The 25,747-nt window shown below is 41.1% G+C and overlaps 1 protein-coding gene and 1 pseudogene across 2 annotated transcripts in view; one reads left to right on the top strand and one right to left on the bottom strand.

The window, feature by feature from the left end:
• Nucleotides 1-4,470, top strand: part of LOC111180253 (uncharacterized) — a 29,893-nt pseudogene extending 25,423 nt beyond the window's left edge. The window contains exon 4 of the transcript XR_002646167.2: nucleotides 703-4,470. The product of XR_002646167.2 is annotated as an uncharacterized LOC111180253 (transcript). The remainder of the gene's footprint in view (nucleotides 1-702) is intronic.
• Nucleotides 4,471-9,425: 4,955 nt separating this feature from the next.
• On the bottom strand, nucleotides 9,426-24,829 carry ELAC1 (elaC ribonuclease Z 1). Its single transcript, XM_022584467.2, has 4 exons — nucleotides 24,713-24,829; nucleotides 18,270-18,434; nucleotides 12,426-12,893; nucleotides 9,426-10,936 (listed from the first exon to the last, which is right to left on the bottom strand). Exons 2-4 carry the CDS (start codon nucleotides 18,424-18,426, stop codon nucleotides 10,470-10,472), a joined length of 1,092 nt encoding a protein of 363 aa, XP_022440175.1. The 5' UTR covers nucleotides 18,427-18,434; nucleotides 24,713-24,829; the 3' UTR covers nucleotides 9,426-10,469.
• Between the last annotated feature and the right edge of the window lie 918 nt (nucleotides 24,830-25,747).

Raw genomic sequence — 25,747 nt, 5'->3', positions numbered from 1 at the left:
CTTATCATTAAAATTATAAGTAGTTATAATTTATCAAAATAACCTAATTACAAGTTACTAATATGAAAAGTTAAATTTTATTGGAAATACATTTCTTTTTTTTTTTATTTATTTGTGGCTGCGTTGGGTCTTCTGTGCTGTGTGTGGGCTTTCTTTTTAGTTGCGGTGAGTGGGGGCTACTCTTCATTGCCGTGCGCGGGCCTCTCATTGCGGTGGCCTCTCTCGTCTTGGAGCACCGGCTCTGGGTGCGGGGCTCTAGAGCACAGGCTCAGTAGTTGTGGCGCACGGGCCTAGCTGCTCTGCAGCATGTGGGATCTTCCTGAACCAGGGCTCAAAACCGTGTCCCCTGCATTGGCAGGCGGATTCCTAACCACTGCACCACCAGGGAAGCCCCGGAAATACATTTCTTAAGTGAGATCAATAAGTCTTTTTTTTTTCCTTTTTTTACAATCAGTTCTGTGTCCATTTTTATGGTCAGGCCACTTAAGATGGCTGTTGTACATCCCCTGCTAGATCAATGCCTGCTTTACCAAAACCCTACGCACATGACTGACCTTTCTATGTATTTGGTCCAGGCCCCAGCTGGTGATTGTTCTTATCAAAGGCACAGTGAGGGGCGTGCCCCTCTACTGGGTTCCCTGGTAACTAATGAGCCCACCTGACATTAATTCCCCTATAACTGGTAATCTCCCTTTCCCCCAGAGACGAAGACTGCCACCATGTCCTGACTGCTGGCCACCACACAGGATGGGGTGTCGCTCCAGGACCTTGCTTCAGACGTGTAAGCTCCATCCATTAAACCATTGACGTCTCTGTTGCTGACTCCGGGCTCTTTTATTGGTCTTGAAGCTGGGCAAGCACAGGCCTTGTAGGCCTGTGTAGTGCAGCCCAAGACCATTGATAAATATTACTTAACACTAAAGCATGACCAGGTTCAGTACCCATACTATCTCTAGTTTTCATTTTTATAGATGTGAGCCCTGAGAATCTTGTTTTATAAGTGAGTAAATGGGGATGAAAATAACTTTGTAATAATAATGTTACTCAACTTTTCGAACCATGTCCAAATTGTGTACCCAAAATTACATAGCAATTGGTGATTGCCAGAGGCTGGGGGGACGGGGAAGCAGGGGGTTGTTGTTCAATGGGTATAAAGTTTCAGTCATGCAAGATGAAGAAGTACTTGAGATCCATTGTACAACAATATGTATATAGTTAACAATACTGTAATATACACTTGAAATTTGTTAGGGTAAATTTATATTATGTGGGTTTTTTGTGGGGTTTTTTAACCACAATTACAGAAAAAAAAGAGTCAAGCCTGATCCATCAACTGATGAACAGCTAAACAAAATATGGTATATCCACACAACGGACTATTTATTATTCAGCCATACAAAGGAATGAAGTTCTGATACATGGACATAAACTTGGATGAACCTTGAAACATTATGCTAAGTGAAAGAAACCAGAAGATCATGTATTGTATGATTCCATTTATATGAAATGTCCAGAATAGGCAAATCCACAGAGACAGAAAGTAAATTGGTGCTTGCCTAGGGCTAGGGGGATGGGAAGCTGAGGGGTGATAGTTAAAGAGTAAGGGGTTTCTTTTCTGAGTGATGAAAATGTTCTAAAATTAATGATGGTGATTGTACAACTCTGTGAATATACTGAAATTCACTGAATTGTACACTTGAATAAATTGTGAGGTATGTAAATTATATCTCAATAAAACCGTGTTTGAAAATTACATAGTGACTATATTCATTTTCGATTGTTGCATAACAAAATACCAACAAAATTAGCAGCTTAAAATACCATATATTTATTATCTCACAATTTTGTAGATGAGAAGTCCGTTGTGAGGGAGGGGGTTTGTAGTTGTTGACTGAGTTTTCTGCTTAGGGTCTCACAATCCCAAAATTAAGGTGTTAACAGGGGCTGGGCTCTTATATGGAGGCTCTGGGGAAGCATGTTTCATTCTTGCTGTTGGGAGAATTAAGCTCCTTGCAGCTGTAGGACTGAAGTCCTGTTTTCTAGATTCCACATATATGCATTAATATACAATATTTGTTTTTCTCTTTCTGACTTACTTCACTCTGTATGACAGTCTCTAGGTCCATCTACACCTCTACAAATGACCCAATATCGTTCCTTTTTATGTCTGAGTAATATTCCATTGTATATATGCACCACATCTTCTTTATCCATTCCTGTCGATGGACATTTAGGTTGCTTCCACGTTATGGCTATTGTAAACAGTGCTGCAATGAACATTGGGGTGCATGTGTCTTTTTGAATTATGGTTTTCTCTGGGTATATGCCCAGTAGTTTTTGTTAATGTGGTGAATAATATTGATTTTTAAATGTTAAACAAAACTGGCATTCTTAAATAAACTCCCTTTGTCAAATGTCTTATTCTTTTTACATGTCACTGGATTCAATTAGCTAATTATTTTAAGAGTTTTTGTGAGATAAATTAGCCTGTAATTTTCCTGTCTTTTGATGTCCTTAAGTTGTGGCATCAAGGTTACTTAGAAAAAGTAACAGAAAAAGAGGGAACATTTCCTAACTCATTTTCTGTTTCCTGCAAGTGTCTGTGGAAGAAAGGTATATTTCTTCCTTAATCGTTTAGAATGATTCACTAGCAAAACCATCTGGGCCTGGAGTTTTGTTTTTTTATAAGAAGGGTTTAATCACAAATTCAGTTTCCTTAATAAATAGAAAAGTGAATAGTCCTATATTTTTTCTTGTGTCAGTTCTAGCAAATTGTGTTTTTTAAGGAATCTGTTTTAGTAATTTACTTTAAAATTAAAGTTATTTATATCATCTTCTTTTAACTTATTAAACGATCTGTAGCCATGTCTCATTTTGCATTCCTGATATAAGTATATTGTAAAAAATACTTTTAATAATCTATCATTGGATCAACTGATGAATGGATAAATAAAATGTGGTATGTCTCCACAATAAAATATTATTTGGCCATAAAAAGGATGAAGTAGTGATATAAGCTACAACATGGATTACGTCTTGAGAACATTAAGCTAAGTGAAAAAAGCCAGTCACAAAGGACCACATATTATATGATTCAACTTGTATGAAATGTCCAGAATAGACAAATCTATTGAGACAGAAAGTAGATTAGTAGGTAAAAGTAGATTAGTGGTAGAAAGTAGCTTAGGGCCATGGGGTTTGGGAAGAAAGTGAGAGTGACTACCAAAGGGTACAGAGTTTCTTCTGGGGATAACTGAAAAGTTCTAAAATTGATAGTGGTGATAGTTGCACGACCCCATGAATATATGAAAACCCACTGAATTGTATGGTATGTGAATTATATCTCAATAAAGCAATTAAAATCTATCATTGGACAGATTAGCTACTCCTTGATCTGAACTTGGTGAGATCCTCCTTCAGTTTTATTCAAAGCAACACACTGGAAACTACCCAACTTGAAAAGAATGTGTTACCCAGTCATTCGTGTTTTCACCCCAATACCAATAATTCAATTATCCCCTTCTTTGGTATCCTGGAGCATTGTACAATTGACCCAGTAAGACACTTTGCCTATGCTAGTTCTCAGAAAGATTGATTTTAGGAAATATTTCATATGAAAGCATGCCTGTATACCCTTAGAAAAGTTTTTGCATATCTCCAGGGGTACAGATACCCTAGTTTGAAGACCACTTGCAGTAGGCTATACTACCTTTCAGTGTAGGTGTATGGCGGAGAAAATTGATGACATTCCGGTAGCTACTAGCTGTGTGAAGATGTGTTCCACGCAAGACCCTTTGTAAGCCAGTTAGGAGCAACACTTGGATTGCTGCCCCAGATGCCCCAGACATGGATATGTCTACAAGGTCAACTCCAGTCCAGGATGTTTGATGGAGATATGGTGTCATTCAGACAAGCCTATGATCTGGAAGCCACAACAATGAGGAGAACAACCTAGACAAAATAGCCTTGGTTACATTTCGTGACACTGAACTCAGTGTTGCTTAGCTCTACCTGAGTCTGCCTGAAGAGTTTCTGGAAGTTACAGGGGGATTTATATAGCTGGGAAACTTGATCCTTCGCCTTTCCCCTTTTACTTTTTTGTGGGCGAATTTAGTCTTTGTACCTGCTGTGAGTGTGGTTAGCATGCTGACATCAGAGCCACAGTGTTTCTCAGCTAGCTTTATTTAGGAGCAGAAATATTCTTTACTTTGGATAAACTTAGGCACCCCCTTCAACTTCCTTATCCTCGATGTGACAGCTTTTTAATCCTTAAAAATATGTCTGTCGGGCTTCCCTGGTGGCGCAGTGGTTGAGAGTCCGCCTGCCGATGCAGGGGACACGGGTTCGTGCCCCAGTCCGGGAAGATCCGATGTGCCGCGGAGCGGCTGGGCCCGTGAGCCATGGCCGCTGAGCCTGCGCGTCCGGAGCCTGTGCTCCGCAACGGGAGAGGCCACGACAGTGAGAGGCCCGTGTACCGCAAAAAAAAAAAGAATGTCTGTCGAGGGCACCTAAATATCTGTGTCCAGGTGTCAGCTAGAGCTACCCTGTCCTTTAAGGTATACGTGAAATTGGCTCAACCCTCTATTACCTCCCCATTCCATGGGTTATGTAAAGGTCAGTGCCCTCCTTACCACCTTCTGAAAATTCCTGGGAGAAGGTTCTGGTGGTCACACCTCTGACTCTGCTCCTTCTGAACTGTATTAGTTTGGGATTGTCTCATTCTTTCACTCCTGCTGTCCTTTTCCCACCCAGGTCAACCCAGTCATGGAATTCAGAACGTGTTCTAGTTTGGTGGTGTGAAGTGTTGAGGAGAGATCCCCAAATCCTATGTGTCCAGCAGACTTCAAAGAAAGTCTGCGGGAAATGGAGGGACTTACTTTAAAGCAACGCAGCCACCATAAAATTGAACATCAGACCTCTGTGTTCTTAAGGTTCTTCCACCGTTTCCCTACCCTGCATGGGGCTCCAGACTCCCGCATGGGGCTTGGCCTTCTCCCCTCATTCTTTATACCTTTGTTCTGAGTTTCCTATGCATAGCGAAGGCCAACATCCCACTTTCTCAGGCAGAGAAACTCCTTTTTCCAGCCCTTTCCTGACTCTAGGTTATCTGTCTGCATATCTTAGGACACCAAGCTAAAGCTTTAGAATTAGTATTTATAAAGATTTGCCTCATTTTAAGGTCATAGGCAACCACTGTCTTCCTCTCTATTTTTAGTTCAGAGATTAAGGGTAGGGATTTTTGCTTTTTTTTGCTTTTAATATTAGTCAGGAAAAATCCCTAGGAGAACAAGGTATTGCATCTTATAGAATAACAGGATGGCAAGGAAAATTGAACCAGTCACCACTACTTATTGAATGCCTAATTTGTTCCAGGGGCTGAGCTAGGCGCTAGGGCACAAAGGGAAACAAAGTCAGACACAGTTCTGCTCCTGTGAAGCTTACAGTGCTAGTGGGAAAGAGAAGCATCAACTGAATATTCACAGGAACAAAATGAAAATATGAAGTGACAGGCAACAGTAATGTCGGGTGCCGGTACTGTTGAGAGTCACATGCGACCTAGTGGGGAAGTCTGGGAAGGCTTCCAGGAGCATGTGACTGCAGAGCTGTGAGCAGAAGGCCCAGCAAGGGTTAACTTGGGGAGAGGAGGAAGAGCGCTCCAGGCTGAGGGAGCAGGGTCCGGGCCCAGGGAGCAGTCCATGCCAAGACTGTGCAACAACAGGAGCCTCTGACAAAGGACTGAAGGCCCACGTGGCTAGGGCCGCACAAACGAGTGGCGCCGTTCAGTAAGGTTAGCTGGGAAGGGAGGGCAAGGCAAGAACGTTAAAATCTGCGCGCTAGGCTCAGATCTGCATTTTGAAAAAAATCTCTCTGTGGTATGGAGGATGGATCGGAATGTTAAAAAGTCTTGAAAGGAACTGTTAGCTGCCTGGGGCACCCATCTGGAGACACCAACTGACAATTATTTGGAGCAGGGTCTTATCTATGTTTATGTGTTTTAATGTAACTTTTAAACTAAAGGACACACACATACGCACATAAGTAGTTCCAAATACCAAATAGTACTAGGGCTCTTAGGCTTATATAAAACAGTCCTCTGCCTGTCCCTCCCCATATCCCTTGCACCTTTCGCTAAGGATCCTCCACTCTTACTCACCCGGTATTTACTGCCACCTGCCCCTTTTTAAAAAACATAATATGGTTAAAGTACTCTTTATTTTTTACTTCGTACTATGGAAGAAAAGAATTTCTCAATCTTACCCCATGTCCCACCGCACCCCACCTTAAACTCTATTCTTATCCTGCCAAAGAGTGAACATCACCAGCGTTTCCTTTTTATTCTCCCCATAAAAACAAACAAAAAAAATAACTCTTGACTCATTCAGTACCTAAAAAATCCATCGGTCAGTAAGGACAGAAGCAGTACATTTCACCATAAATTTATATCTTTGTGAAGACAAAAGTTACCTTCACTGTTACATCTGTCATGAACATATTTGAAGCAGGAAGGATGTTTACCCCTTTAAGAAAGAACGGTCAGATTTTAAGGTGACATAAGAATATTCAAGGAAATCACAGTTGAATTATATGTGGTGCTTGAAAGACACAATAAAGTTATTTTCACTAGAGGGCAAAAATTATCTTTATAAGACAAATGTCTTGGAAGAGAAGTGTTAGAAAAGTCATTAATTGATGATATTCAATATCATCTATCAATGGAGTAGTGAAACAGGCCTCTCTCATGCTGCTGCGGTTTGAGTTGGAAAACAAGTGGGAGATTCTTACCCAGAGTCCAAAACAGTAAGTCAGATGTTTTGACCTTCAGAGAAATCAATCCTAAGGAAATACTCAGAGATACAAAGATTTATGCCCAAGAATATTCATGATAGTATTATTTATAATAATGGAAAACAATCTCAATGCCCCAAAAGTAGGAAAACAGGTAAATTATATTACCTCTATAGGATGGAATAATATAAAATCATTAAATTCATGCTTTCAAAGAACAGTTAATACTGTGAGGAAATGTTCATGTTAAATGAGAAAAACAGTTGAGGTCAACCTACATGTAAAAATATGCATGTGTGTAATATACATAGATCTATAAGCATGTTTAAATATACATAAAATATTTATACACACCTCAATTTTTCAAAGTGCATAAATAAAGACAGCTTTTTCTCCTCATGTGTTCTACCACTCATATACTTCAGAATCACCTGGGGGTGGTTTTTTAAAAATGCAGATTCTTGGGTTCCACCCCAGACCTACTGAATTAGAGTCTTTGGAATCAGAGCCCAAGGATCTCTGGCTACCTATGCACCCTTGTCCACCTATGTACTACCTTGAGTTATACTGACTCACATCTCAGTTTGAGGATCACTGGACCAAGGCGGTAGCTCTCTGGATGGTGGAATTATGAGTAATCATCTTCTTTTCTTGAATCTTTAAAAAAAATTAACTACTGAGCATATGCTGCTTTTATGTTTAAAAGTTTATTAAAAGTATATTAATGAGGCATGGGTATTTGAAAACAAAGATGATTTGGGGTATATTTGGGCAAGTCTAAATACCTTTAGAGAAACAGAAAGTGCATATTTATTTAAAATAAGCAGGAACCTATGAATTCCTGACAATTGGAAAGTCAGTTTAAGACAAAGAAAATACTATACTCTGTGTAGATATGGAACTTATTACTTCAATAAATTGTCCAGGTAAAAATTATAAATATAATACTTTTCAGAAGTATTAAGAAACAGCATTTCTCAGTGTTCCAAGATGCTCCTTGGCAAAAGAGGATTCAGTAATCAAATAAATTTGGGGAACACCACATATTCTAATTCCATCTGGAGTCACATAACCATGAACAAATTACAAGCTCTAGGAAATCCAATTTAAGATTCACTCTTAATTCTAGCTCCACAAATTCTTAGAATGTGTTCTACCATTAAGAACAAATTCTAGGCCAGAAGACAGTCCAAGAAAGAACTCTCACCATGAACTGATACCCTACACTTAATCCAACATATCAATTCGTTCCACATCATGTTCTCTGAGGGCTTAGCCCACACATATTAATAGAGCCTGATTCTAAGGGCTTGAGCTCAAGTCAGCTCTCAAGGAATGCTCAGGAACAGCAAAATGGAGTGGTAGGCTATAAAATCAGAAACACTTGAAGGAACTGCATATTTACTGATATTTACCTATCAGTCTTCAGCACTTAGACAGTGAGCTTGAAATTCTGTCTTATATTCATTTATGTACTCCCAACGCAGTGAATGAGGTACCACCAATCATGCAGCTAAAATTTTTGGACAAATACAGTCATAAAATGGGCTAGGCACAGGTTCTAAACTTTAGGTCATAAATTTTGTGCATTCATGACATCAAGGCCTCATTTCATTCAATAAATATTTCTGAGTGCCTACTATGGGTGGGTATTTCCAAAAATGCAGAGGTGACTAAGATACAATCTTTACCCACAAGAGCTCCAGGCATTAGAGGTACTAGTACTAGCCATTCCCTCTTGTACAGGTTTTGGCACACCGCTGGTATCTAATAAATGCTTGTTTGAATTGAGTTCAGAAGTCAAGATACACTTTAGGTCTGGTCAACTTTGGTACTTGGCAGGCCGGGAGCCTAGAGCAGGGCTGAGTCAGACCACTCTGGAGACTGCTTCAGAATGACTGAGATATTGAGTAACTAGACCCATCTTGATTATCACTACTCTAGGGATTCCAGACCCAACCAGGAGTCAATTTTTACTAGAAAAGCTCCAGGACCCAAAGAAGTTTAATAGTATACACCATGACAGTCTTTCTGAATAAGTGTACAATAAACTCATAGGTTCTTGAGATGTTAATAGATAGTATACGGTGAAATATGACTCAGAAAGGGGTTCAATAGAGTTGACAGGCCTCTGTACTTTAGGACTTTATGCCCTGAAGCAATGTGCTATGCTCCTTTTATACACTGTCTTATTTAAGTTTTTCCCTGTCTTATTTTTCAGTGACAATTTCTCACTGTCTTATTCTTATTTTTCCCATTTTTAGAGATGAGCAGCTAAAGCTCAGAGAGTAAGTCATCTGCTCCAGAGCACACAGGACCATCATGAGGTAAAGAATGGGACTCTGAAATCAGGTCCTTCTGGCACCAAAGACTGGCTGGTGATCCCTGAAGCAGTGCTGTTTTTAATGTACTTATGGGAACCAGAACTCTGCCGGAGGGACACATAGCATACAGGGTTTCCCAAACTGATTTGATGAGGGAAGCCTTTTGACTGAATCAGTACTTGAGACTACCTCTCCATTGACACATTTTGAGAAATACTGTGGGAAAATGAGTCCGAGATACCCCATGAAAGACAGAAGGGAGGTGGAAGGCAACTCAGGAAGAAAAGCTATTCTAGAAAGAACATTTACTAAAACTGTGCTCAAAGAATTATTTATTGGAAAGCGTAAACGCAAGTTGGACAGGTATCATTTTTTAACCTCCAGATTCATAAGCTCCAGCTCATAGCTCATTTATGACAAATAATATTTGATAAGATGTTCCAATTCCAACATATTCCCTTAGCTAGCTTTTTAGGATTTGTTGTAGAATTTGACTTACCTCGTAGTTCAGTTCAGTATGTCACTAATTTTTATAAAGTATATTCACAGTGGGAGTATAAGTTTTAACTTGCTGTGTATCTCAACAGGCCTGCAATATGCATTTTGGGATGAGATAATTCTTCACTGTTTAGGACTGACCGAACTTTGTAGGATCTAGCATCCTGGCCCCTACTGACTAAATACCAGTAGTAACCGCCCCTAGTTTTGACAAGAGACATCCCCACAATTTCAAAACTCCATCTAAGGGAGAGTATCACCTCCAACTGAGAACCACAGGTTTAAAGCAAACTGGAAAGTTCAATAAAATATTAATTGGAGGATAAACACCTAGCCTGACTCTGCACTCAGTATTCAAGCAAAGAATTCAAGACTTAACGTGCCAGCTTCAATCCTTCATATCCAATGTCTCATTACATTTCTCTCTATTCTGTTAATAACATGAACAGATTCAACACAAAATGCCAAAATACCATTTTTAGCCAGGAGGGCCAAGCCCTGCTATTGCTTTGCCAACAACAGCAATAAAGCCGGGCAGAAGCTAAGCCCAGGATTGCATGGCATATTGGCTACCCTCTGAGGCAGCAGCCACAAAACATGTACACCTGAACAGTCTATCATTTTGTCAAGTGTGGACTTGAAGAAGGATTCTGGCTTTATTCTTTTTAAAGTGATCTATTATCACAAAGCTTGCTCCCTTCTCAATGCTGAGTTAGTTCAGCAATGCAGCTCCATCCTTGTTAGGATTGTTAGGACCCAAATAATTTTAGACCAAAACGACGACGACAACAACAACAAACTTGACTGTTCATTCAGTAACATATTCACAGACACACCAGAATGCATTCAGGAACACTGGCTTCATTTCTTGATTGGAATGCCAATCACCATAAAATCTTCTGCTAGAGTCACTTCTTGGAGATCTAACACTGATTCAGCTTGCTTTTTAAGCTCTACGATCCCATCTGTTTCTCCTTCTCTGGCCAAGGCAACTGGTTTGTACCTCTGACTGAAGTGAGTCAGAACGAGCCTCTTTGCTTGGCACAGCTTTGCAAATGCTGCTGCCATGTGTGGCGTGCTGTGGCCGTGTTCTTTTGCTTTGTCCATCTGGGTGTCATCCAGGGTTGCTTCATGGATCAACAGGTCTGCTTCAAAGCACAGCTTCACTCCTCCATCATCCACAACCCCAGAACAGTCACCCAAAATGCAGATTTTTCTTCCAACAATAGGCTTTTTTAAGACATCTTGGGGAGAAATTGTAACTCCATTTTCCAGAACAACAGAAATTCCATTTTTCAGCTTCCCATAGGCAGGACCTGGCGGAACACCTAATGACAGAGGCAGATAACATCACGTCATGGGAATGGCATTTATGACTTGTTAAGAGAGTCTGTTTCAACAGCACAGCAAATAGCAAGTGGAAAAGGCATCCAATTCTTTTCATAATTGTTATAAATATTTTATTACTTGTGGAAAGCTGGAATATTTATACATTTTTAAAAGTTCACTGTTGGCTATTGGTATTAGCAATGCCCGAGTACTTAAAACATTTCCAAGCACATGTGTCAGATGAGTTTTAAGCTCTTAAGTCCCACTAAAACCTTATTACAGTCAAGATATCAGCCTTGATTCTCTGCTGTGCATGGGAATAACATTATTTGAGAGTGCTGTATTTAATAAGCTCATCTTTGGGTAAAATTAAAGAGCCCATTTAAATGACAAGGTACCAACAAACTAACATAATAAAAAAAAACTGTTAGAGGGGATTGTCTGGATCACAAGATCAAGCAGAATTTCAGGCAGTTATAAATAATCAATCTTCTTTGTAGATAGGGGCAGTTCCATGTTTACCAAACTGGGCTTAAATCTCATATTAATCGAGAATAACACCTGATCATCACTCTGGGCAACACATACAAACAAACAGAATGTGTTCACTAATTCCAACACAGATCATGTTTAAAGTTTCCCAATACAACAGTATTTTCACAGGTTTTTAGATAATAAAAATACCTTTGGCCTAAGGCACTTTTCCTCATTACTCAGCATTTTGTTTTAGTTGGAAAAGAAAGAAGACATTGCGTAAGTAAAGAAAAGACACACAAAAAAACCATCACCATCACTATGTTTTCACAGGCTCTGTTGTAGCCATGCCAAGGAAGGTGGTATGCTGGAGGAATGATGTACCCGGACACTGCTTTGGGAGAGGCGCTGAAGAACTCTCACACATGATGGCCTAGCACGGAGGAGGTATGAAGCCTTTGATGGGCCCCAAGCCAATCTTTGGATGCTTGCTTCCGAGTGTGATGAACCCAGGTATGTAAAACTGGTTAAGGCAGTGTTCTAAACACCAAATTAACTTAATCAAGGTTGATTGACTAGGCAAAGTCAATAAAGAAGGAAAACCCAGAAAGCAGTTGGTTGGAGTTGCATGGTTAAGAACTATGGCAAAAAGTCTCTGGCCAAAGATGTCATTGAAAACATATTTCAAAAACATGACATGAAAAAATAAAAGCCTAGACCTGAGACAACAGGTCCACTCCACCAACCAAGATAGTAAAAGCTGAAGATAAGACAGATCAAGAATGTGCATCTAGGGAGCTGAAGAGAGAATTCAAATAGATGCTTGGTTTTTGCTCTGTATAGCATATTTTGGCCTCAAGAATTTCCCTTAATAAACAAACTTTGGGCAAAGGAAGTAAGTAGAGAAAATGTCAGTTTTAGGCCTGGGAGACAAGAAAAGAAGGTTTCTATGACACTTCTAACTGCTCTGGTTAACAACAACTCGATTGACGAGAAAGGAAAAAAAACACTTACCAAGATCTTTCAGTTTCTGTGCATTGAGTTTACCTGGGCGTTTCTTCTCCACAACTGAAAATCCAAAGGAGGGTATTCGATGAAAGAGGCGAAATGCTTTCACAACAAACTGTTCATCATCAACCAGGAGGTATGAGTTTTCTTCTGAGTCTAACACGATAGTTCTTCCCTGTCCGTCTTTGGGAGGGTTGTCTGCTTTATTCACGTGTACAAATTCTTTCAGTTCTTCTGTAGGACACTGATCCGCTGTAGGCACCAGCTCATGGACCACATAAGGGAAGACCAACTCCGTGTGAGAAAGTTCCATGGTTTGCCAGATGAAGTCCCGAAGCCCCGCAGGGCCATAGATTTCGATCGGCTGTTTGGTGACCATGGAGCCACTCTGCAGGCTGATTGTGCAGAGGAGGCCAGGAAGGCCAAAGAAATGGTCTCCATGAAGATGCGTGATGAAGATCTTAGTAATTCTCCCTTTTGATTGAGGCAGAGAAATAAATTTGGGAATTTTTCAGAAATAAAACCCATACAAAGCTACTTGAAACATGCATAACAACTTACATAGAAAGCAATAAAATGAATTTAGAAGTTCTACTTATCACCATAAACTTATTTCTTTATATTCTTCTACATGATTCTAGAAGCAAGAAAGACAGGTATTATTTCACTAGATGGTTTTAATAAGATATAACTTTTTTTCATAAAACATCTTCAAATTATACAGTGTTACAGTTTTAAGAGTACTTTCCTACACATCCTCTTACTGGGGAAAAAAAAAAAAAAAAAAAAAAAGGATAAAGTGTACCAAAATGATTCACATAAGTTACCAGATAGGCCACAAGTGTTAAAAACATCTGGCAGTTACACTGCCCCCTACTGCTCCCTCTGAGAACAGCAAATATGAACAGTACTTCCAGCATAAAAATGTTCCCCTGGCTCCAACGGACTGGACCAGTGCCTGAATTCAAAATTGCCTTTTAAGGACTCCACACTGGACAGAGATTAACTAACCAAGCCAGAGCCTGCTTGTCTGGGTGAGGCCGAAGAAGGAGAAAAAGGAAGGGGGATGAGGGAGGGAGAGGAAAGGAAGGAGGGAGAAGGAGGGAGGTGGAAAGGGAGTGGGGTGAAGAACCGAGGGGGAGGAAGTGGGCGATAGATGCAGAGTGCAGTTTAGAGGGTAGATCCCCCATGGTGCTACGTAAAGGCATGTGGGCCCCTCCCTTTCTCTCAATCTGAACTAATACAACAGCTTTTCCAGTGCATACTGACTTAGGTTGTAACTTGATTTAGCCATTGGTAAACTGAATTTACTCCTGGTATGTGGCAGGATGCCACATCAACATTTTTCTCAGATGCACCACAAGGCCTTTTAAAAGCAACAATCACAATTAACACATTTTTAGTATAACAGTGGCTTCCAGTCCTAGCTCATGGCCCACCCATTTCAAACATTTGATACCATAAAAGAACAGGAACAGTTTATCAATGCCATAAAAGAACAGGAATAGTTTATTGTGATGGGATTTGTCCTGTGACATCTAGGTAACAGTGTTCTCCAAGCGAGTGTTCCCAGTGTTACTACACCAAGCCAGGCCCCTGTGGCAGAGAATAGACTGGGCAGAGGCTGATCTTGAACCTTGAAAATCGCCAGGAGGCACGCTAGAAGTTTCCTCAACATACTCCTTTTTGTTTTCTCTTTTTAGTCCTTGTTTTTGCAGTTTTTTGACTTCTGGAACCCTTTCCTTGCCCCCTTCCTGCTGTCTGGGCTGCCAACACGCCCCCAAGTGTGACCTGAGGACTCAAGAGACTAAAGAACTACAACAGTTGTTGAGTCTCACGCTGACCTCAAAACTGCCAAATCAGACTTTCTGGGCCTCTCCCTATCTACTGCAAAACACAGCCAAAACTGAACACCAAAACACTCTGTGAACTCAAAGCAAGTGAGATAAATTAAGTAAGAAAAGGTACTTCCCACAGATATCACAGTTTCAGGGAAGACAAACATTTCATTTTTCAAGAAAGTTGATTTCAGAGGGAGAAGGAATGGCAACCACAATTATCAAAGGTAAGAGGAAGCTATCAAATGAAAAGAGAAAAATGCATGAGTTCCCTTTCACTTAAGATCACGAAAGTTACCAGGGAAAATGTCATCTGTATAGGAGTAGAATACTAAGCATCCTCTAAGGGATAATGCAGTGATATTTAGTGCCGTAGGAAAATGCCTGCAATACATTGTTCATACGTAATATTCAGTTGAAAAAAAGCAGGTCACACCAAGTATAGTTTGATTCCATTTATGCAAAATTATACACACACACAAATACACCTACACCGTTACCATATCTACATGTATAGAAAATTCACCAAAGAGAGGGGGATTTAGGCTTCTTATTTATATTTTTCTGCTTTGTTTGAACTTTTACAACGAGCATGTATACTTATTATAATCATTTTTAAACTTATCTTTTATAATACTTTTTGTAATCATTCTAGAGGAAAAAAAGGCTTAAGCTCACTCTTTAAAATTATGAAAAAAGCAGACACGGCAAACCTACACTTTTTAATCAGATGCTTGCATATTAGGACCAAGGAAACTTGCAAGAAGTATATCTAGAGAAACAGAAAATACTTCCTTATGAAACCCATTACCCCAGGAGGTAGTATAAGCTAAAAGGGCTTCAATGACTCCAATAGCGATAGGTCCATATTGGGTTATTGAGAGAAACCAAGATGTTTTGAGGGTGATGCATTCCAGGTTGAGACAGGGGCTTTTGAAGCGCTAGAGTGTCTCAGCTAATGTTCTGGGATTACCATATCACCCTCCTCTCTGAAGCCAGAAAATTTTTTCTTAAGTCAACAAAATTTTGTAAACTAAAGGTTCCCTTAGATTTTATTTTATTATAATTTTTTGCCAAACTTTTATTTTAAAAAGCTCAAGCTTTGTGCATTGTTTAAAAATATATATAAAATAGCTGTAAAATATAAAACACTAGAGAAAGGTATTGTGGCAGATAGAGTTAAGGTGGTACATGGGTACCACCATGGCCCCTGCCTCCTGCTGTTCATATCCTTCTATAATTCCTTCCCCTTGAGTGTGGGTGGGACTGGGGACTTACTCCTAACCAGTAAAATATGGCACAAGGATGCAATACGATTATGTCATTTACAAGACTCCATCTTGCTGGCAGACTTGCTCTGGAATCTCTCCCCCTTGCTGGCAGTAATCGAGCAAGCTACCCTGAAGCAGAAACCCCCATGACGAGGAACTACAGGAGGCCTCTAGTTGCCGCAGGCAGCCTCAGTCCTACAACTACAAGGATTCTGCTGACAACCTGAGTGAGCACTGAAAACAGATTCTTCTCCTAGTGGAGACTCTGATGAGACCGCAGCCCTGGCCAAGACCTGGATTGCAGCCTAGTGAGACCCTGAAGCAGAGAATCCAGCTAAGCCAGGCCTGAACTCCCTGACCCACAGAAGCTATGAGATAATAAATGCAAATAACCCACTAAATTTATAATCTGCTATGCAGCATTACATAACTGATACAGGTACTAAATAAAAAGTGAAGACTTACCCTACACCCAAACCTCTTAACACAACAGTTACTTGTTTCTATTTTAATCACCCTGCCACCTTAACCCCTACTCTCTAAACTGTTAAATATTACAGCCTCCACTCTGGCATGTGGAGGCATGTTCTCGTGAAAGGAACCCCTGTGTGATCCAAGGGAAGTAAAGCACAATACCTGCTCTGACCTCAGGGTTTCAACATAAGACAGTATATAATCAGGGTTGAACTGTGTACACCTCAAGGCCACATGTCCCAAGTGCATTAGTTCCTTCTTCCAACAGCTCTTTTCCTAACTCCCAATCTTGGTCTGGGACATCATCACCTGTAACTTGTAATAATTCTTCACTTCTTCACAGACTAGGAACTTACTCAGTCACCACCTGCTGTTGGCTCTATAAGTATCTCTTTGAGTCTCTCATCTTCATCCTTATCCCTACTTCCTGCTTCAACATCTTCATCTTCTCTCTCTCTCTCAGGTGAATGCCACTGCCTTGGAACTGGTCTCCTGATGCCAATCTCTCTCTCCCAATATATTTGCCATTGGAAAACTGTCCTAAAACACAAATCAGACCATGTCATTGCTCAGCTTAATTCTTTTTTTTTCGGCTTAAAATTTTTTAATGATTCTTTGCTGCCAATAGAATAAGGTGCAGATACCTTATAATACCACAGGAGTCCTCATAGTCTGCCCTTACTTACTTCCTTAAGCATTCTTATCTCTCATCTATCCAGCCAAGTACTCAAAGTTCTGGATAGCTTAATATTCCCCAAACATGTCATTTCTCTCCTAGAAACTCTTGCTCACTTTGTTGTCTGTTCCTTGAAGGTCCATCCCTACTTCTCTCCCCAGAGAAACTTCTATTCATCTCTTACATCCTAGCTCAACTGTTACCATCTCTAGGTTGCTTTCCCTGAACACACAGATACAGTTAGTGCCCCCCTCCTTAGTGCTTCAAAAGTAGTTAGAAAACACCTCCATTATTCTTACTTAGCAAATTACACCATGACTGTTTGCATGTCAGTTTTCATCACTAGACCAAGGAATCCTTGGATGATAGAACTATACTTCCTTTAGTCATCAAATGCTAGGTACTGTGATGAGTGGTAGGAATTTCAATAACTACCATTTATCAAGACCTAACAAGTGAGAGGCACTGTATTAAGTGTTGAACATCTTACTCATGCATTAACTAAACAGATATTACTAGGCATCTACTAGGTATGTAAGTGATCACTGAGTTTACTTTATTGTACAGGGAAATAAACAGTGACCACAGAAACAACTATTTAAATAACATAATTTTAGATATTGATGATGCTAAGAAGTCAATAAAAATAGCACAAAATAGTAGAATGCCTGGGGTGAGGAGAAATTACTTAACCCCAGAGGTTCAGCCTTTGAGAAGACAGCATTTGAGCTAAGATTTAACTGATGAGAAGGAGACAACCACACAGAGAAGGGATTATTGTATACAATTCTCACAACCCCTTCTAAGTCGAGTTTTTAAGCCCATTTGAAAGGTGAGCAAAGTAAAGCTTAATTGGCTGACCTGCTCAGGTAATAAGCCGAGACACCGCTGGGACTGGAACCCTGGTCTGCCTGACTCTGGGCCAAGGCTCTGGTGAACACGGTACTCTTCAGTCTGCCTGGTGCTAAGCTCACTCTGTTCCCTATGGCTGGAATGCCCTTCTTCTCCCCAGCCCAGGGAACCCTTCCTCCTCCTTTAACAGCTCACAGGTCACCTTCTCTGAGAATGACCCCAAGTGGAAAAGAACATTTCACTCCCCAGAACATCTACCACCCTTTGTATTCTCTCATGATACTTATACCTATCTCCTGGTGGAAATAAGTATGTTCCTTTGCTTGGGCAGTGTCTATTTAATATGTCTGATGTAACCCACTCCATCCTCCATGCCCTAAGCCTATAGAAATCCTTGCTCTCAACATTTACAGGAAGAATGAAAAGTAAATACATAAATAAGGAAGGAAGGAAGGAAGGGAGGGAGGGAAGGAGGGAGGGAGGGAGGGAGGAGGGAAGGAAGGAAGGGAGGGAGGAAGGGAGGAAGGGAGGAAGGAAGGGAGGAAGGAAGGAAGGAAGGAAGAAAGATAGTTTAGTGGGTGTGGCCAGATACCCCAGCGCCTTCCAAGTATTGCCAGGGCTCCAGCACTGAAATGGAGTGCAACTGTCAGGGCTTTTCTAAGCAAAAGGCCCAAGGAGAGCCAAGAAAATGAAGCAGAACGAGAGACAGCCTTAATGAGAGAGCTGAATGCACACTGACCTGCTTTAAGTTGGCTTTTCATAAGCTGTGTCTGGGTTCCCTCCCCACAGTCAAAGAGCCAGCACTCGCCTTCACACCGAAGGACCAGAGCAGAGGCACCCCGGGTTGGGGATGGGTATGCTGCGCCTGTCCCCAGAAATGTCACATCCATAGACATCTTCCACCCTGGAACGAGAAGAGCCCTTAGGGATTATTACACATCGCTGCTCAAAATCACCAAAAACAGGTTCTTGTGAGTTTTACTATTACCTATGTTTTGGTTATTAAGAATAGCTTGGATTCCTGTTCTCTAATAGTTTTCCACAGAAATCCAAAGAAAGATTTTAGTAACTCTTAATCAGTTAAAACCACAAATTACCAAACCTTGTATGACTGCTCACACAAACAAAAATAAATGTTAAAAAAGCCAAACCCAGTCAATTAATAACTATAATTGAATTCCAACTATATGACATTCTGGTAAAGGCAAAACTACGGGAATGGTAAAAACACAGTGGTTTGACTCTACAAGGTGGGTCCTATATCATCATCCCCATTTTATTTTATTTATTTATTTATTTTTGCGGTACGCGGGCCTCTCACCGTTGTGGCCTTTCCTGCTGTGGAGCACAGGCTCCCGACGCGCAGGCCCAGCGGCCGTGGCTCATGGGCCCAGCCGCTCCGCGGCATGTGGGATCTTCCCGGACCGGGGCACAAACCCGTGTCCCCTGCATCGGCAGGCAGACTCTCAACCACGGCGCCACCAGGGAAGCCCCATCATCCCCATTTTAGAGATGGGGAGGCTGAGGCACAGAGAGGTAGTGACTTGCCTAGGGTCCCACGGCTAGTAAATGGCAGAGCTAGGATTCAGACGCCAGGACACTAGCTCCAGGGCAACTCTATCGTGTCACCTTCTGTCTTAAGCATTCCTTATGTTGTAGCTTTATTATCCATAACAAAGGTCCAGGCGACACCTTAGTTTCAGATGTCTAGCCTCTAGAATTGTGCAAGAATAAATTTCTGTTGTTAAAAAAAAAAGGACAGTGGTTTGGGGGAAGGGAGGGAGGGATGAATAGGTGGAGCACACGGGATTTTTAGGACATGGGATTTAGCACATGGGATTTTTTAGCAAAACTATTCTGTATGATACAGTAAAGACAGACACACGTCATTGTACATTGGTCAAAACCCATACAATATACAACACAAAGAGTGAATGAACCCTAATGTAAACTTTAGTTAATAATAATGTATCAGGGAACCGGATCCCACATGCATGCTGCAACTAAGAGTTCATATGCCACAACTAAGGAGCCCACGAGCTGCAACTAAGGAGCCTGCCTGCCGCAACTTAGACCCAGTGCAACCAAATAAATAAATAAATAAATAAATAAATATTAAAAAAAAATAATGTATCAATATTGGCTCATCACTACCACACTAATGTAAGATGTTAATATTAGTGGAAATTGGGGGAAGGAGTGGGTATATAAGAACTCTGTACTTTCTGCTTATTAATTTTTTTAAAAAGTCTTTCTAATAAATAAACAACTCTAGTGAGATTCTGGGCAAGAGCTGGAATTTAATTATGCTCACTAAGTGATATCTCTGGTGCCCGTGGTGAGCAGCCCTTTCTCTGAAACATCATAAACCACAGCAATGCTCTACAACACTCTACAGTAATGCTAATACCACACAGTAATGCTGAGTGAACGACTCATTCCCATAATAATAGAGTCCATGAGGGGTTAGCACCTGGGCTTCTGATCTTATAAGTGATCAGCAATAACCTGTTGAGTGTGTAGATTTCTGCCAACTCCTGAGATCTCTTTTTCCTTTTACTACTTTTGGGCACATCTATCTCTCATATACTTCTGTGATAGGAGATATGCATCAAATAAAATAAGCACAAACTCAAACTTATATATCAATATAACCAATTATAGAGCATCCACATTGATGGCAGGGAAGAAAACAAACATATTAAGTTTAAGAAAAACTACTAAAACAAGAAAATTTGGCAGCGAGCTGGATAAATATATCATCTATAGGGGAAAAAAATCTATCAAAAACTTTTCTCAGTCCTAGCAATAGCCAGATAAAAATAAAAATAAGGAATAAACCCCTCACTCACAAGAGAAAACTAAGCCTTATAAAATAACTAGAAAGTTAACAGGAAAGGAATAGACCCTAAAAGACCCAAAAAGAGATACACATTAGCTTTCCTGATAGGAAGATATACTATCACAGAAATGTCTATCTTTTCATAATTAATGTATATATATTTAATATAAATTCTATCAGATTTCCAGTGGGATTTATCTTGGAACAAAAGCAGCCCAAAGATCACATGGAAGAAAAACTACATGTCTGAGAATGGGCAAGAAAAGTACACAAAGAATGGGCAAGTACACAAAGAATGGGCAAGAAAAGTACACAAAGCATTGAGTAGTGACTTAACTTTTCTAGATATTAACACTTACTAATCAGGCATAAAGAAAACAGAATAATATTGGCACAAAAATAGAAGTGACAGAGAAGGGACAGTCCAGAAATAAACCCAGGTACGTACAGAGATCAATATACAACAAAAGTATAAAAAGGGTGGCTTTTTTAATGAACAACACTGACATAATTGGCTACTTCTACAGAAGAAAGTAAAGCAAGATTCTTATTTTGCATTGTATATAAAAATACATTCCACATGGTTTAGAAATATAAATGTGAAAGGTCCAAAAAAATATGTTCAAAAAATTAGGAAAATATGTATATAACTTTGGGGATGAGAAAGCCCTTACTGACAAGACATGAAACCCAGAAATTTTTTAAAACGACATTTTTACTACATAAAAACTTTCATATATCAAGATTCTTAAAGTCAAAGGACCAAAAAAAACACCTGGAGAAAACTGTATTGTATGATAAAGGGTTAATGCCCCTAAGAAATGGTCCAAGTAAGTGCATTAATAAGAACAAAAAAACTGATAAAATAGAAAAATAAGCAATGAATATACACAGGAAATTCACAGCAGAAATCCAAACAGCCAATAAGCATGAAAAGTGCTCAGTCACCCTGTAGTCAGAAGAAATGCAAATTAAAGGAAAAGAGACATTATTTTCCACACATCAGCTGGCAAATATTAATGCTATCCAGTGCTAACCAAGACAAGGGAAAATGGGTACCTGCATTTTACTAGTGGTGTTTAGTATGAATTGCTATTATGTTCTGGGAGAGTAATCTGGCAATATATATTACCAGTAATAATGATGCTGCTAATAGCAATATACTTTAACCCAGCAATCCCATTTTTGGAAATCGACCTTACAGAAATAAAAGATCTGTGTACAATGATGTTTATTGTGCTACTTTTAAGGTGGCTAAAATTTGGAAACCATCTGAATATATATATACATATATATATATGTGTATATATATATATATATATCTCAATAGGGAAACAACTGAATATTTTATTGTATATTCATATCATGAACTATTTATTCTACAGTTCAGTCAGGTCTGTAACTCTTGTGCTGAAGGGAAGACAGTGAGAAAAGTTACAGATGGCTATGGCATAATCTCATTTTTATAACAATGCCCAAACCCCTACATTATACAAGACAGTCTGGTGAGGAAGAATATACACCATATTGCTAATATTTGTTATCTCAGGGGTGATTAAAATGATGGTGGTGATAGTGGAGATTATTAACTTTTCTTTTAAATCTTTGAATTGTTTTTCGTTGCAATAAGCAGCATTTCATTTATTTATTTGATTTTAATTTATTTTATATTTAATTTACTTAATATTGATGATTTTTAAGAAATGTGTCATAATGCTGAACATGCTCTTCTAACTACATATCACCTGATCTCCCTTTCCATTTGGGGATACAGTCACCTCACACATCAGGTGGGTGGTACATCTCTCCACCCCCCACACAAGCCTTGAGGTTATTGCTAGTGTCCTTTCCATGTGTCACTCCACATTTTCACTTCCAAGATCAAGACTTCCTCTGATAATATTTGCAGAGGCTTTCTCATTGGATTGCAGTTTGCAAGAGGCGGAAGAATACACAGAATGTAGAAAGTTGAAAATTTAAAGTAATAAATGCAGAAAGTATAATAGAATATAATCACTTTGCATGTGTAACAAATAATAGATCTAAGCCAGTGGTACAGAACCCTGGAGAGTATGAGAGTATTAGAATCACCTAGAGAGCTTTTAAAACATATCAATGATTGGGCTCCATCCCAGAACAATTAAACAGGAAATTCTGCAAAAGACGTGTGTATTAGAATTAAAAAAAAAAAATTCTTCCCCTGTGATTCTAACATGCAGTCAGTTTTGAGAACCACTTAGTGAAAGGCTAATGGAGAACTATAATGGATGGATCGGGCTGACGTGAGCTCACTAGTCAACTAGTCAATCTTTTTTAAAAAAAACTTTTGTTATGAAAAATTTCAAACACAGATTAACATAATGCACTGTCACATACCCATCACCGAGCTTCAACAATTATCAACTCACGGTCAATCCTGTTTCATCTTTATCCCTCACCCATCGTCTAAGAATACCTGACAAGTGGTATTATTGGGTACTTCCATCAGGGAGCACATGCTGTCTGGCTGTCTCTCTTTTTCTGACGTTAACAGCCACTAATGATCATTTCCAGAACCAATTATTTCATTAGGGGTTGCCAAGCTGATATTCTCTCATTCCTTCTGTAGTTATTAGCTGTCATCCTTTAGTAATTCCCTGATCAATTAGTCACCCTGCAATACAATTTGTACGGAAAAGGTCCAGTGATCAATCTTGACACCACAAAGAGAGGCAAGACCTAATCCAACTCCTGATGCGATGTAATATGAAGTACACAGTAATTTAGGAGCTTTTCTTGCCAAAAAGTATAACCTGCATCTGGAAAAGGCTGTTATCTCAATACCAGTTTATTAAAGGACACCACAGGGACGGAAAAAGCAAAATTCAGTATGTACGAAACATTACAGGACAAATGACTTGGCTTCTTCAACAAATGAAATACAAGGAAAAACAATAATAAAGAGGGAGGAAGGGGCTTCCCTGGTGGCGCAGTGGTTGAGAGTCCGCCTGCCGATGCAGGGGACACAGGTTCGTGCCCCGGTCTGGGAGGATCCCACATGCCGCGGAGCGGCTGGGCCCGTGAGCCATGGCCGCTGAGCCTGCGCATCCGGAGCCTATGCTCCGCAATGGGAGAGGCCGCAACAGCGAGAGGCCCGCGTACAGCAAAAAAAAAAAAAAAAAAAGAGGGAGGAGATGAAGAGATATGAGCCGTCAACCAAGTGTAGCATGCGTAGCTTGTTTTGACTCCTGATTTTGACAGTGGGAGAAAAAAAAAGAGACAACAGGGGATATGTAAACTTTCACTGGATAGATGGTAACATGAAATTCTTATGAGATTGATGATGGTTTTATACTTAAGGAGTTACTGTATTCTATAAACATAAACAAGTATTTAATGGATGAAACGGTACATTTAGATTTACTTTAAAGTAATCCAGTGGGGGTGAAGGTACCAGATGAAACTGACTGTGAGTTGGTACATTCAGTACATGATTCTATTTTTGTATATATTTGAAAGTTTCCATAATAAAAAGTTGAAAAACAAGCCAAATAATCAACTCTTCCACTAGGTCGGAAGTAATCAGAAGTTAATTTATTTAATCAGTGGAGCATGTTTTGTGACATGCACCATTCTAAGCACTAGGAAATAAGTGACCAAACCAGATTTTGATCCCTGTCTTTTTGGACAAAAAGAAAAAAAACAAAAAAACCCAGCCGCTTGCTTTTTCATGACTATGAACCACTTTGGAGGAAGTGCACATTCCGGGCGAGAACACAGCACACGATCGATCGCAGAACTGTCACTTGACACTCTGGGCCAGTGGTTCTCAGTCCCGGCTCCATATCACGAACACCTGGTGATTCTGGGGCCTCAGCACTTGGAAGGCTTCCCAGAAGATTCTAAAGGCTGCCGGGTTCAGAACGAGTTTCTAGGCAGGCAGTGCCAACCCTGCCATCACCCAGTGGTGCAGGTAGGGCAGATACTGCCAGCCTCCATTTTAGAGATGAAAAAAGCGTGACCCGCGAGATGAGTGCGCGGCCAAGGCCGAGCCAGGGCCAGAGGCCAGGTCTCCAACCGTTGGCCAGCCAAGCCTCTCCTCCAATTCAGCATCAGTGTAGCAAAAGGAGGAGTGGGCGTCGGCAGGAGCGCCGGGCAACTGAGGCCCCCGTCTGGGGGTGGGGGTGGACGTGGACAAGGCGCGTGCTCTTCCCCGGCGCTCCCGGGCCTGGGTCCTCTGCTCCGGTCCCGGCCCGCGAGTCCGCAGGAAGCGCGCCCTCAGCCAGCTCGGCGGGCGCGTGGGGGGCCTCAGCGGCGCAGACCCTGGCCCGCCCCCCTCCGGCGCACCCTGCCCCACTCACCCACTCCCCGAGACCCGCGGCAAGAGCCGAGGGTGGCGCAGGCCCGCAGCGAGGCCCAGCCGTCCACGGGGACACGACGCGCGCGGGCGGAAGTGCGCCGCCGGCCGTGCCCACGTGAGGCCGCTCTAGGAAGCGCCGGAGGTCCGCGCTCGGTGGTTCCCGCCGGAGCTCAACCGCGCCTGGAGGCTAGGCAGCGGCCCGGGGCATCCGCTCTGTGCTGCAGTGGGACTCCCTCTCTTTCACTCGCCCGCACCAGCGCGCTGGGTTCGATGGTGGCGGTAACCCGTGAGGACCAGAGCCCCCAAGGTGAAAAACATATACGGTTCAGCCTTTTGTTTTCCGTGTAATGTTTTCAAACAAGAGTGTTCTACCAGATGCTTTGCTCTGGCATATCTTTGTGTAAAGTCTGTTCTTTCGTGGGGATGAATCGTTCTATCTTAATCACTAAATCTGAAAGTGTAAGCTTGCGCTGCCTTAGAATCAGAGTTCATAGCAGCGTTACTATAGATCCTGAGTCTCCGCTCCATTTCACTTTGCTATTCCAGGTATACAGCGGAATGTTTGCTGAAAATCTGAAGCGGCCTGTGCTGTGCACGCACGAGCGTCGCAGGTGTGTTCACTTAGTGAACGCACAGCATTGCCTGCTGGACGCGCGAGTGAAGAGCCGGGGCCTAAACTGCGTGTAGTAACTACAAACCACGGGGAAAACACTCATTGATTTAAATCCCAATTTTCAAAATTTCAGGCTTGGGACTTCCCTGGTGGCGCAGTGGTTAAGATTCCCCCTGCCAATGCAGGGGACACGGGTTCGAGACCTGGCCCAGGAGGATCCCACATGCTGAAGAGCAACTAAGCCCATGTGCCACAACTACTGAACCTGCACTCTAGAGCCTACGAGCCACAACTACTGAGCCCACGTGCCACAACTACAGAAGCCCGTGCACCTAGAGCCTGTGCTCTGGAACAAGAGAAGCCACCGCAAGGAGAAGCCTGCACACTGCAACGAAGACCCAACGCAGGCAAAAATAATAATAA

This window comes from Delphinapterus leucas, chromosome 14 (assembly GCF_059928025.1).
Source record: "Delphinapterus leucas isolate spDelLeu-1000000601 "Yukka" chromosome 14, BTC_Dleu_Yukka2, whole genome shotgun sequence".
In the NCBI taxonomy this organism is placed as follows: Eukaryota; Metazoa; Chordata; class Mammalia; order Artiodactyla; family Monodontidae; genus Delphinapterus; species Delphinapterus leucas.
This window is presented reverse-complemented; position numbering and strand designations above follow the sequence as displayed.